Below are 14,649 nucleotides of genomic sequence, written 5' to 3'. Positions count from 1 at the left end.
GTCACTACACCGTCTTCTTCCCCTTTAATGCAGTCAAGCCGAGACCTAGACAACAGCCCTTTCTTTGGCTTCTTTGCATACAGCCAAGACAGGCTAGAACTTCTAACACTTCCATGTACTGAGAAAGAACAAAAGAGAACTAAACAGAGTACATGGAATATAAACAGTCTGGTTTACAAAGCACAAAACTGGAATCCTTATCTAGCTAATTTGATCTCAAATTTGAGCTGCTAATCACAGCTCCCTCCCATTTTGTGAAACTGCAGGGAAAGTAAGGCTATGCCTGGGTCCCTCTCTGTCCAGCTCCTGGTCAGCAGCACATAGCAATGGCTGCCTTTCACATTCATCGTCCAAAAGTATCCTCTTGGTCCTGCTGATCCTGAGAGGCCTCATTCTCTCCCCTAACCTTTGCTTCCTCTTGGATTTACTTTTTGATGTTGAGAACATATCTGTACCTCAGGTGATGGATACCAGACATCAGTACAGTCCTTAGAAGGGTCCTCGTCCTTCATCACAGGGGTGTAGCTTCCCCTTTTCAGGCCCAGTAGTGACACATATCTTCTCCATAACAACTGACACTGCTAACATATGAACTGCCCACTCATAGTTATAGGTTCCTTTCCTGTGTCACCAAAGTCAGACTGGTCCTCAGAGCCTATTGTCTTTAATGCCAGGAAATCCCCTCATTCATTCTTGAGTTCTGTAGACACACAGTTGCCTGCAGGCACCTGCGCTCAAACATAATTTTCCCCATTAAATTTTGGCATTGCACTAATAAGCAAGGTCTAAAGTTATTAAAAGTTCCACATCATACTTAGTGCATTTTAAAAACATTGGGCTCACCCCAGCAGCTGACCCCTTGTTTAAAAGATTCCACATCAAACACCAGTCTTTTTGTCTGAATTTCTCCTCTGTTACAACAATATACAGTTGACCCTTGAACAATGTGGGGGTTAGGGGTGCCCATTCCCCACAAGTCAAAAATCTAAGTATAACTTTTGACTCCTCAAAAACTTAACTAGTAATAGTATACTGGTGACCTGAAGTCTTACCAATAACATAAACAGTTCACACATATTTCCTATGTTATATGTATTGCATACTGTATTTTTACAATACGTAAGCTAGAGAAAAGAAAACGTTATTAAGAAAATTATAAGAAAGAGAAAATACATTTTACACTACTATATTGTATTTATTGAAAAAATTGCATAAAAGTGGACCCACACAGTTCAAACTCATGCTGTTCAAGGGTTAATTGTATAATAATGTAAACTGTTGTAAATATTACTTTCTGGAGGATCAGCTTAAATGAACTTTGGGTGAATCAACCCAATATGTTAACCATATTAAATAATACATTAAGTAATACATTAAACAAGAGAGACTCACAAAGTGCAACAGAAAACTTTAGCCCTTTCTGCCTGTTCAAATCTGCTCTATGGAGTTTAAGACAATATTAGGCAGATTCCTTTACTTTGCCAGTAACTCTCAGAAAGCAGAAGTCCTCTGGTCAAGTTTAAGTCCCAAGAATAATCTAATTTCATTAATTAAAATGGCCAGTTCCCTAAAACAGTCAAAAGCCTGAACTTAAAAAGTTCAACCTTCTTTTTTCCTGCCGTTTGTCCGCTTCAGGAAAGAAGCTTGTAGTAGGCAGGGGGAACGTGGCTTCTTTCTCTCTATCCCTCTTGCACTTCTACCCTCTCCTCCAGTTTTGCCAGTGAAACATCTGACCTCTCTAGGATCAATGCTAGGGAAGGGAAATGAGATGAAGGGTTTGGAAAGGTATTACTTGAATAGTATTGTGAGCAGCTCCAGGGCTTGGCAGGGGTTTAAAGCTGACTTGCTGACTTTGATTAGTGTGTTGCTTTATGGGACATCTAGAGAAAACCACTCCTCCCATGTCCCAGCGTACACACACATTCACACCATGGCTGAGGTCCTCTCAGCTGCTGGTCCCTTTATAAGGTCAAATGCATGTCTTCTAGCTAGCCACTTAAAATCCCTCTCAGTCCTTGGGCAGCTGGAATTACACCTTCACTGTTCAGCTTCTAAGTAGCATTTCTGGGCAGGATCTGTGACGCCCCATGTCAGCTCCCCTTCTTCTGACTACATCCGGTCGAGGCTCACTATTAGTTAAAGGACAGCTTTCCCTATCATGGCCCACCACTCTGATGCCATCAAGCACATCAGCAAGATTCTTGTTCTTCCAACTGCTCATGTGTGAGGCACACACCAGTCCACTGTGTCCCCCAAACCTCAACATATTGAGCTCTCCAAGCAGCATCTCCGAAGCCCCTCTTCCCTAGGCCCAGGAGAGGGAAGCCACCTCACTCCTCCCTATGGGAGATCAAAAATCAAAAATTGATTTCTACAGAGGCTCTATTTCTAATCTAATTCTATTTCTAACTCTTTCCTAGGCTAGAAATGGGAGACCAGCTAAGGGTCACAAAGCCAGATCTTGACTTCCTTCTCAGCAGTCCCACTTCAGAGTGGGTTGACAGTGGGATTCTCAACACTCTAGCAGCTTGTTTTGGAGCATGGAAATACAGCCCCCAAGGAAGACTGCATTTTAGCATCCAGTTATGTCTAAGTAGAAACTAAAAAATCTAAACAGGGCTGAAAGAAAATAAGCTTCCATTTCCAAGATGTCCCTTCCCAACAGTTGTGAAAATAATCAGATTTTCCCCTCAGCTAATGTGCTGTTTTGCTTTGCCTAACTGTTCCTGAAACAACCATCAAATGGTTCCCATGTGGAAGAGAAACCAGTCGATACCTTAGCATCTGAGGCAGGCACTCTGAGCCTCTGGTCCCTTTCCGAGGAAGGTATTGTTGAGTCTTTCCATCAGTCATAAGGCATCTTTTTTCTATTAACTAAATTAGAACTGTCTACTTCTCAGCAAATGGCCTGTATATTTCAGTGTTTATGTGTGCCCCCAGATCTTCAGAAAGCCCTCCTGTCATTTTTCTCACCTCCTCCATTGGTGATCCTCAGTATCCTTATTTTTTATATTATTTTAAAAAATAGATAAGGGATTAGAAATAGGAAAAAATTCTAGCCTAATGAATGTGTCCAGGATTTCGCTAGAGAGCTCGAAGAATGGACTCTGCAAAGCAGGCCATATGACCAAATGTCTTTTCACTAGGTCACAAAGAGAGAGGGAAAGTTGAAAGGCAGTTGGGAAGAGAGGAAGAGGGAAAAGGGAAGTGAAATAGCCAAAAAATGGGGAGGGGGGAGAGAAATGAAAGGGAAGGAGGAAAGAAAGAAAAGAGTAAAGAGGGAAGAAAAAGGAAGAAGGGAAAATAGGGAGTGAAGATTACTGGGGTTGAGAAAATATCTGGATTAAGCCACTGAGAGGTTGCCCCTGGGATGGTTTGAAGTGAGCTCTTGAGGTTGACCTGGCTCCTTGTCACTTAGCATTGAACATGGAGAGTCTTCTGGGGGTTTAGCACAGTTCTACTCTGAACACAGTCAGATGTGGAACTGAGGACAATAAAATGTGCATCAGAACATGAAGGCGGGGGACAGATTAGAACTTGGAACTAATCACTAAATACCACTAAGTGCAGAAAAGATGCTGGTCCCATCTGCATGCATGGGGGTGTAAGTCAGCTAACCTTGTATCCTGGGGATTGAGAGAGTTCAGACATCAATGAACATTTCATGAATAGATGAGGGCATGTATGAATGAATGAATGATCAAACGAGTAAAAAGAGTGTTCTAGCCCAGTAGCTCCCAACATCAAGGCTATGGACTGGTGGCATTAAAATCACCTGGGGAAAAATTTTAATGTGCCTAATATACTAAACCCTTCTCCTATTTTTTCATTTGACAGCAAACTTGAAGAATTGGTTCATTTCTTACAAGTCATGTATCCCAAACTGTGTCAGCACTGGCAAGTCATCTGGATGATGGCCACAGTGATGCTGGTCTTGACTGTCGTGCTGGGGCTCTACAGTTCCTATAACTCTTGTGTGGAGCAGGCTGATGGGCCCCTTGGGAGATCCACTTGTTCAGCAGCCCAGAGGGACTCGTGGTGGAGCTCAGGACTCCAGCATGAGCAACCCGCAGAGCAGTAGGAAACCTGAGACCCAGGTGGTGCCCTGTTCCAGCACACAGCTGACTGCCCTTCCCCAAGCATAATGTTTCAGGCCGGGTGTGGGCATGCTGCCACTAGCCCATCAGGAAATGAGCAGGGTTCTTTCACACTCAGCACCCGTGTGGGAGCTATGCATATACAGAAACTGATGTTCTTGGAGGATCAACAAAACTGCCCTCGTAAAGCATCTGGTGGATGAAGTCACCTTTACCAAGGAACTCTAACAGAAGGGAAACTCATCTGCCCCTAGCTCAGATGGCTGGGGAAAATAAAACACCTTCACTGCAGGAGATAGTAAGAAGCTCACTCTCCTTCCCCTTTTCCCTCTCTGTAGTCAGAAATCAAGACGAATTAATTATGTCCAAAGGCTAACACTGACCCTGACGATCAGACCTAGAATTTGGAGTCACAACATGAATATCATCCCATTTCTTATCTTATCCTCACTGACTCTCCTTCAGCCTCCCCTCCTCCCCTTTGGAACCAGAGTTTCTCTTTACAGAAGTAGGAAAGATTTCTCAGAAAAATATTTAGGCTGAATTTAGACCAGTGCTTGAAATGACATGGGAAGATGTGAGTCAGTATATATGCATCTGTATACACACACAACACATACATACACACAGCATGCATGTGCATGAAGCCAACAACCCTCCAAACATGTGCTCTCAGTGTGTGTTCTGGATAAAGCCAACACACAGAATTTTCACTAGGTGTGGGGCAGTCACCAGGCACCTGTTCAATGAGCTCTCCACATGGATTTAAGGTGTTTGAAAAGCACTGAAAACTCATGGTTTCAACAGCGAACTTGCTGGTCTCCATTTCAAGTGCTAATTCTAAGCTGTTGTATAACACAGTCTATTCCCTATTTGTCATCTCCTGTTGAGAGCAGTTAACCCACCTCTCAGGTGAAGGAGACACAGTGTGCTTTCAGCTCCTATGTGCCCACATGCAAACATGCAGTTGCACCTTAGTGCTTTAGTTCAAATGGGATTTCCAACCCTATTATGTTTCAGAGCGTTCCCAATTGTTTGGCATAAAACTGAAGGAGCACATCCCATCTCCAATTTGACTTCTTGCTCCACCTTTACAGCCACTGCTTTCATTCATCCCTCATCAGTTTTGGGGGGTGTTGGTTTCTTGTGGGTTTTATTGTGGTTGTTCTGCTCTTGTTTTTGTTTTGTTGTTGATGTTGTTTTGTTGCTAACACTCATATAGAACTTACTATGAGCCAAGCACTGTTATAGGTTTTATATAGGTATTGATTCATTTAATCCAAAAAAAAAGAAAAAGAAAAAAACTATGAGGTGGGTACTAATCTCCCCATTTTCAGATAAGGAAATTGAACCACAAAAACACAACTTGCCAAGTACATCCAGTTAGTAAATTATGGGCCAGGAACTCAAACCCAGGCAAACAAGCCCCTGCACAAAATTGCCTTTTCCAGTGGTCTCCTAACTGCATACCTTCCATTTCAGTCCCGCTTCCCCAAGTAGCCCTCCAACCACTCCAGATTATTTCTGGTTCCCAGACTAAATCATTTTCTCATAGTTCTTTTCCTCCACTCACCAGTTTTTCTTCCGCCATTCTCCTCTTTTCTACTGGTTACTCTTCAGAACCAAATGCAAAAATTATCCCCTCCATACAGGCTTTGATGATCTCGCTCTGACTCCCTATTCACATAATAGGTCACACCCTCTTCTGTACTCTCTAAACATCTTCATTATTGACAACTGCGGCATTATATCACAATAACTTTTCTGTGTGTCTATCTCCCCTGCTATTTTTGCTCAAAGACAAGAACCATATCTGACCCATTCTCTGGGGTAAGTACCTAGCATGGTGGCTGATACATAGGAGGGTGTCATTAAATGTTGGCCAAAAGAACAAGTGAGAATTAGAGGTGGTAGACAACACCCTAGAGACAGATGACGTTTTGCACACTTCCCAGTCCCAGAACCATCACTGCTACTATCTCAATAAGAAAAATATCTTTATTAGCCTCAACTTATTCTATTATTTTTCAGTCTACTCTGTGAAAGAGCAAAAATGAGACCTAACTGGCAACACCATTCCAAGCTCAAGGACCAGGCTTGATGCAACCACTCCTTTCAGAAAGACCCACCTAGATCAGCCCTACTGTAAAACAGCATGTTGTTTAAAGGTGGGGAGGGCATCCTTTACAGGGACTAGAAAAGCACTGTGAGAGAAGCCCAAGCCAGGGTTGACCAAGAATGTGCCATTAAGGTAAAGAGGTGCAGATCAAGACAGAGGGACTTTGGGGGCCTGGAAAGATGGTTTTCCCTGCTGTACCAGGGGGACTGGACATGCTGAAAAATCTTTTAGGCCTTCAGAGTCACAGGCAGGATGCAAATGGAGCTCCAGAGACAGTAGCTGTGGGGCAGGACTCTATGCTGGCAATGTTCAGTCTCAGCCTCCCTTAAAGAAGGAGCAGGCTGAGCTGGCCCACTCTCCACTTGGCCACAGGGGTCCCACCTTTGTTACCAATTAAAACAAAGGCCAGGAGAGCAGCTACAGTGAGCTCCTGAACCTCCAGCTACTCCATAGAAAAGCCTGCAAGTGTACTTCCAAACATAGGCCCTCACCCAAAGTACTCTGTAAGAAAGGTCGAAGAAAAGAAGAACTGTAAGAGTAACCACATTTCCAAGGGCATTCCTGAAAAAAAAGTACTCATCGGCATTTCTTTTCTGAAAAGCAAAGTTTGATCTGAAGCAGGTAGAACATTACCAAAGCGGCAGTGAAATGGAGAGAAATGGGCCCTGTCTTTCCAACAGTGATATTGATCTAAAATAAAAGTTCCCCTCAAAATGCCTCTGAAGTCTGACATTTCTGCTTAGCCCTAGGACTCTGGGTGCCTATCTTAAGTTTCAGTGATGTGTAGTTTGTGTTGATATCACCTCCTAAAAGGGCCTTCACTTTCTGGCTGCCACAAAATCCATATATATCATTCCCAGTGTACAGCCTGGGAGAGTATATGGAAAGGGAGAGGTCGGATTTGTGTATCACTGGCTGTCAGTTCCTAATGTTGTTAAACTTCACACAGGTGTGCTAGCATTGAACTATAGAGTGTCACATACCTGAGTTTGAAAATAAAAGCACATTTCCAAACCTCTGGCAGTAGCCAAATGCCTCCTTATTTTATGGAGCTAAGCCACAATTTTGCCCCAATCCTGATTAGATACCCTTATATATTAGTGCTTCCCAGAACCAAGCCAAAAGTCACCAGCCCTTGGGTCACTGTACTATGGGCTACCTCTTAGGGGTTGGATTGTTTCCCCTCTTTCTCCTTCATTCCCGATCTTAGTTTCCTACACCTCCTCAGCCTACAATTTTTTTTCAGGTGTACAATATAATGATTCAATAATTCTTTTTTTTTAAGATTTTATTTATTTTAGAGAGAGAAAGAGCATGAGTGGGAGGGGCAAAGGCAGAGGGAGAGAGAACCTCAAGCAGACTCCCCGCTGAGCACAGAGCCCGATATGGGGCTTGATCTCACAATCCTGAGATCACAACCTGAGCCAAAATCAAGAGTAGGATAGTCAACCCACTGTACCACCCAGGTGCCCAATTCAACAGTCTATAGATTTCTCAGTACTCATCAAAAGAGTGTCCTCTTAATCCCCTTTATCTATTTCACCCATCCCCCCACCCACCTCCCTTCTAGTAACCACCAGTTTGTTCTCTGTATTTAAGGGTATGGTTTTTTTGGTCTCCTTTAATTTTTAAAATTAATACATTTTGCTGTGCTAGAGACTGCTGAATTTTCACCAACATGATTTCCACAGCTAGACTACATTTTTCAGTCTTTCTTGCAGCTAGATGTAGGGGAATGTAGATTTTCAGATGTAATGTCCTGAAAACACTCTCCTGCAATATTTCACACTGTCTGTATTTCCCCTCTTCTTACCAAATTCAGAGGATTTAGTTGAGGACCTGAGGCCTGAGAAGATGGTAGAACCACTAGATGGAAGCTGGATCTTTGAATGGGTACTCACAGAATTCAGCTGTGACATAAGCAAGAAATAAAATTATAGCATATCAAGCCACTGACATTCAGGAATACTTGTTATAGCAGTTAGCCTACTCTGATTAATGCACAGATTTGAACCACAAATGGGGTGCTTCAAGAGCAAGTTTTCAAAATATGAGGCACTGGCTTAGTAGTCAAGCAGCAGAAAACAAGAAAACTAATTTCAGGAGCTAGAAATATGGTGACTCATGTGGTAAATAAAACAAAAATACTTAGTAAAGTGTTACCCATGATAATTTGAAAGGCAGCCCATGGGCAGCCTATAGTCCTGGGAGAAGTGGGTGGAATAAATCCGTGTGAACCTTTATTGGCTGCCTTTGGCAAGGTATTGTAAGAAAAAGAAGCACTTGGGAAAGAATTGGCTATTTGGAAGTAGGAAAAAAAAATACAGAGGGTTCAGATTGAAGGCTTAGAAAGCCTGACTGTTTCTAAACTCCGAACAGTAAGAATAAAAAGAGCATTCAGTGGGAAAGAACCAATAAAATTTTTCAGTCGAACTCTGATCAACTCAGCCTATGGCAAAGACCAGATTAAGGATATGGCCCTTCCAACTGTGGTTTCAAATGAACTCAGTGTAGGCACCATTAAATTAGAGAAAGAGAGAGAGGAATGGAGCTGAGAAAACAAAGAAATGCATATTGATAATTATGACTGGGAAAGGATTTGGGGTATAATTATTGGCACATGGAATCAAATGGAAGCAAATAGGTCAGAAATCTAGGTTTGTGAGGAAATTGTATTTACAAAGAAACATAAGCCAAGATGAACAAGTCCAACTGTTCAAATTAGAAAACAACTTTTGGAATCTTCAGCTTTATACTAACAGAAGGCAGACTGCAAAAGCTGTGCTACCGCCCCTCCCCGGGAGGGCATACACCTTAATTTCTACTTCAAATGTGGCCAAGGAAGATTGTATACAATGAAGGTCTACAGAGATCAGTGGACACATGGGACATGGGAGTTTCTCTCAGAAAGCAGAATCAAGATCTAATCAAAGGTAAATAATTGTAGTAGGAAGAATTTCTAAAACACCCCCCCCAAGATGTTCCACCCCAATCTCTGAAGCTTTTGAATACGAAATATAACTCCTGTTATGTTATATGGCAAAACTGACCTTAAAATAGGGAAATCGTCTCAGTGGGCCCAATCTAATCACATCAGCCCTTAAAAGCAGAGAGCTTTCTCTAGCTAATGGTAGAAGTAGAAGTCAGAGAGATTAAAGGTATAAGAAGGACCCAAAGTGTCACTGCTGCTTTGAAAATAGAGTTGGCCATATGAAAAGAAAAGCAGGCAGCCTTTTGGAGCAGAGAACAGACCCCAGGTGACAGCCAGCAAGAAAAAAAGGACCTCATTCCTACAGCCTCAAAGTAATGAATTCTGCCACCAATCTAAATGAGGAAGAAAGTAGATTTTTCCCCAGGGCCTCCAGGTAAGAGCACACCACTGCCTACACATTGATTTTAATTTTGTGAGACCCACAGCAGAGAACCCAGTTGAGCCCACCAAGACTTCTGACCTACAGAACTCTGAGATAGTAAAAGGGTGTTGTTCTTTGAGAAGATCAACAAAATTAATAGATCAGTAGCCAGACTCAGAAAGAAAGAAAGAGAGGACTCAAAATCAGAAATGAAAGAGGAGAGATAATATGATTTTACTCATATGTGGGATTTAAGAAACAAAACAGATAAACATAGGGGAAGGGGAAAAAAAGAGAGAGGGAAACAAACCATAAGAGACTCTTAATGATAGAGAACAAACCAAGAGTTGGTGGAGGGAGGTGGGTGGGGGATAGGCTAAATGAATGATGGGTATTAAGGAGGGCACTTGTTATGATAAGCACTGGGTGTTATAAGTGATGAATCACTAAATTCTACTCCTGAAACCAATATTACACTCCATGTTAACTAACTAGAATTTAAATCAAAATTTTTTTAAAAAAGAGGAAAAATAACCAACACCTCAGAAATACAAAGGATTATAATATTATGAAAAATTATATATCAATAAATTGGACAAACTAGAAGAAATGGATAAATTCCTAGAAAATATATAACCTACCAAAACTACATCAGAAAGAAATAGAAAATTTGAACAGATCAAATACCAGCAATGAAATTGAATCAGTAATCAAAATACTCCCAATAAAAAAAAAAAAAGTCCAGGACCAGATTTTCCCAAATTTCCCAAATTTCCATGGGAAAATTCTACAAAACATTTAAAGAGTTAACACTTATTCTTCTTAAACTATTCCAAAAAATAGAAGAGGAAGGAAAACTTCCAAATTCATTCTATGAGGCCAACATTACCCTGATACTAAAATCAGATAAAGACACCACAGAAAAAGAGAATTACAGGCCATTATCTCTAATGAATATAGATGCAAAAACCCTCAACAAAATATCAGTAAACCAAATCCAACAGTATATTAACAAAATCACTCACCACAGTCAAGTAGGATTTATTCCTAGGATGCAAGGGTGGTTCAATATTTGCAAATGAATCAACGTGATGCATCACATCAACAAAAGAAAGGATATAAACCATATGATCATTTCAATAGATGCAGAAAAAGCATTTGACAAAGCAAACATCCATTCATAATAAAAACTCTCAGCAAAGGTTTAGAGAGAACATACTTCAACATAATAAAGGCCATATATGAAAAACCCACAGCTAACACCATACTCAATTGTGAAAAACTGAAAGCTTTCCCCTAGGATCAGGAACAAGACAAGGATGTTCTCTCTCAGCTCTTTTATTCAACATAGTACTGGAAGGCCCAATCACAGCAATCAGACAAGAAAAGACATAAAAGTCATTCAAATCAGTAAGGAAGAAGTAAAACTTTCACTATTTGCAGGTGATATACTATCTATAGAAAACCGTAAGACTCCACTAAAAAACTATTAGAACTGATAAATGAATTCAGTAAAGTCACAGGGTACAAAATCAATATATACAAATCTGTTGCATTTTTATACACTAATAAGAAGCAGTAGAAAGAGAAATTAAGAAAACAGTACCATTTACAATTGCACCAAAAATAATAAAATACCCAGGAATAAGCATAATCAAGGAGGTGAAAGACCTGTAGTTTGAAAAACCATAAAACACTGATGAAAGAAATTGAAGACAACACAAGAAATGAAAAGACATTCTATGCTCATGGATTGGGAGAACAAATATCGTTAAAATGTCCATACTACATAAAGCAATCTACAGATTTAATGCAATCCCTATCAAAACACTAACAGCATTTGTCACAGAATGAGAACAAATAATCTAAAATTTGTATGGAACCCCCAAAGACCCCAAATAGCCAGAGCAATCTTGAAAAAGAAAAAAAAAAAAATGGAGGTATCATAATCCCAGATTTCAAGGTATATTACAAAGCTGTAGTAATCAAAGCAGTATGGTACTGGCACAAAAACAGACACAATAGAACAGAACAGATCAATAGAACAGAATAGAGAGCCCAGAAATAAATACACAATTATATGGTCAATTAATCTACAACAAAGGAGACAAGAATACGCAATGGGAAAAAGACAGTTATCAGTAAATGGCGTTGGGAAAACTAGACAGCTATACTCAAAAGAATGAAATCAGACCACTTTCTTACACCATATACAAAAATAAATTCAAAATAGATTAAAGACCTAAATGTGAGACCTGAAACCATAAAAATCCTTGAAGAGAACAGAGGCAATAATGTTTTTGACATTGGTGGTAGCAACATTTTTCTAGATATGTCTCCTGAGGCAAGGGAAATAAAAGCAAAAATAAACTATTGGGACTTCATCAAAATATAAAGTTTCAGCACAGCAAAGGAAATAATCAACAAAACTAAAAGACAACCTGCTCCTACAGAATGGGAGAAGATACTTGCAAATGATCTATCCAATAAATGGTTAGTATCCAAAATATATAAAGAAGTTATACAACTCAAAACCAAAAAAACAAAAACAAATAATTCAATTAAATAATGGACAGAAGACATGAACAGACATTTCCCCAAAGAAGACATACAAAGATGGCCAACAGACACATGAAAAGATGCTCAACATCACTCATCATCAGGGAAATGCTAACCAAATGACAATGAGATATCACTGCACACCTGTCAGAATGCCTAAAATCAAAAACACAAGAAACAACCAGTGTTGGTGACAATGGGGGGGAAAAGGAACCCCCCTGCAATGTTGGTGGGAATGCAAACTGTTGCAGCCATTCTGGAAAACAGTATGGAGACTCCTCAAAAAAAATTAAAAACAGAACTACTCTACAATCCAGTAATTGCACTACTGGATTTACCCAAAGAATACAAAAACCCTAATTCAGAAGGATATAAGCACACTATGTTTACAACATTATTTACAACAGCGAAATTATGGAAGCAGCCCAAGTGTCCATCAACAGATGAATGGATAAAGAAGATGTGGCATATCATGCAGCCATAAAAAAGAACAAAATCTTGCCATTTGCAACAACGTGGATGGATCTAAAGGGTATAATGCTAAGTGAAATAAGTCAATCAGAGAAAGACACTGTATGATTTCACTGATGTCTAATTTAAGAAGCAAAACAAAAGAACAATGAGAAAAAGATTAAAACAACAACAGACTCTTAAATATAGAGAACAAACTGATGGTTACTTCAGGGGAGGTGGGTAAGGAATGGGTGAAATAGGTGATGGAGATTAAGAGGTACACTTATCGTGATGAGCAAGTAATGCATGGAAGTGTTTAATCACTATATTGTACATCTAAAACTAATATAACACTGTATATTATAGTGGAATTTTAAAAACAAATTTAAAAAAAAGAAAATGGGTCTGGATATTCTGTTTCCTACTCTCCTTTGCAACTTGATTGCTGTTCTCTTCATTTTGTGTAACTTTTCAAATTTCCCTTCTAATTCTACAAATTTTTTCTTTAATTGTTGATTCTCCTCTTATTTTATTTTACTTATTTATTTTTTAGGGCAGATTGCTACTTTTTTTTTTTCATTTAAATTCAATTAATTAACATATAGCATATTATTAGTTTCAGAAGTAGAGTTCAGTGATTCATCAGCCTTATATAACACCCAGTGCTCATTACATCACGTGCCCTTCTTAAGGGACATTAAGCATGAGCTGTTATTTCAGAAGTGGATAGTGCCGCTGCGGTTTGGTTTTGGGTTTTTGTTTTTGTTTTCCATATCCTAAATACTGTTTCTCAAAACAGTGAAGAGAAATTAACTGGCAATATTTTCTTTATAGCTCTCCAGTTTAGCTTTTAGCTCCTGGCAACTAATTCTTCAGAAACTTGCCTGGAGTGAGAGGCCTACAACTGAAGACTGAGAATATCCACATTTAACAAGAAAGGCAACAAGTTCCCATCAAGCATTCTCAATCACATTCCAATGGTGGCTTAACTTCTCTCAATATGGATATCCAAAAAATAACCTACCAAAACAAGCAAGAAGAAGTAGAAAATTTGAACAGATCAAATAAGATTGTTTCCTCTTCCAGAAACTCAATATTAAGCACCAGCACCATCATGCAGACTCTTTTTATCTACTAACTCCTCTTCTAGAAATTTATTTCCAGAATTTAGGTCCTTGCCTTCCATGATTCATTTTTCCCTTCCTGTCTTCCTTCCTTCTTTCTTTTTGAAACACTTTAGCAAATGCTTGAAGGCTAACTTTCTTTCAGGCATGGTGTTAGGCTTTAAGAAAAATGAAAAAAAAAAATGATTCCCGCCTTTTTGTCTACCTGGTTCATGGTGATAGAATCGCATATGTTTCTGAGGTACCTGTAACCTGGGGCTTGTGCTCACCCAAGTAATGAGTTCTATAGATAGTTAAGTATTAGAGATATTTAAGAGTTATCCCCTAGTCTCTTACAAGTTACCTAAGTGCAGAGCAAATTCTTCTTTCATTACTGGTATTTTCTGTACAGAGATCTACTTTTATGACTGATATCACTTGTACAGAAAATAAATTGTTATCCATCCATAAATGAATGACATTCATTTTGGAGAAAACTCATAGACCATTGCTAAAGGCATTATTTGCAAGCCAGAATTCCAAAATTACCACGGAAGACAAACCACTGGATATCCAGCTGGGAAAACAGAGAGCACGGTCTGCTCATAAATAGTACAGATAAACCTCACGTTCATCAAAGAAGAAAGGGGAAATCTAAATTGAATTTTGGTCTACCAGAATGCAAGAGAAGTTATTAAAGAGTTATTATATAAAGGACCCCTGTGGTGATTACTACTATAAAGTCAAAAATCCTTTTGTAAAGTGAAAAATGACTAAAATTTCATGAATTGTCCCCCAGTAGTGTTTTCTAAATATGAATTGTATGTCTTGTTTCTTTAAAGAAAGAATCACTTGCAGTGGTGTAGAAATTCCAAATGTATAAGAAAAAAAGGGAGGTATAAACACCCTGTACTCAGTATTTAAATGGGCATTTGCTTTCATGAGCCTCAGTATCATTCCTCCCC

The 14,649-nt window shown here is 39.5% G+C and overlaps 1 protein-coding gene across 11 annotated transcripts in view; it reads left to right on the top strand.

Moving 5' to 3' along the window:
• Positions 1 to 7,233, top strand: part of IRAG1 (inositol 1,4,5-triphosphate receptor associated 1) — a 129,578-nt gene extending 122,345 nt beyond the window's left edge. For 10 of the 11 annotated variants that reach the window (XM_044379495.3, XM_044379493.3, XM_057316816.1 and 7 more), the window contains one exon: positions 3,838 to 7,233. In XM_044379495.3, the coding sequence (XP_044235430.1) occupies positions 3,838 to 4,081 (244 nt within the window). In that variant the 3' untranslated portion in view covers positions 4,082 to 7,233. Of the gene's footprint in view, positions 1 to 2,420 lie in introns of all 11 variants that reach the window. The other variant, XM_057316814.1, reaches the window with a different exon arrangement.
• The last annotated feature ends 7,416 nt before the right edge of the window (positions 7,234 to 14,649 follow it).

This window comes from Ursus arctos, unplaced genomic scaffold (genome assembly GCF_023065955.2).
Source record: "Ursus arctos isolate Adak ecotype North America unplaced genomic scaffold, UrsArc2.0 scaffold_22, whole genome shotgun sequence".
Classification (NCBI taxonomy): Eukaryota; Metazoa; Chordata; class Mammalia; order Carnivora; family Ursidae; genus Ursus; species Ursus arctos.
Note: the sequence above shows the minus strand (reverse complement) of the source record. Positions and strands in the feature narration are given on the sequence as shown.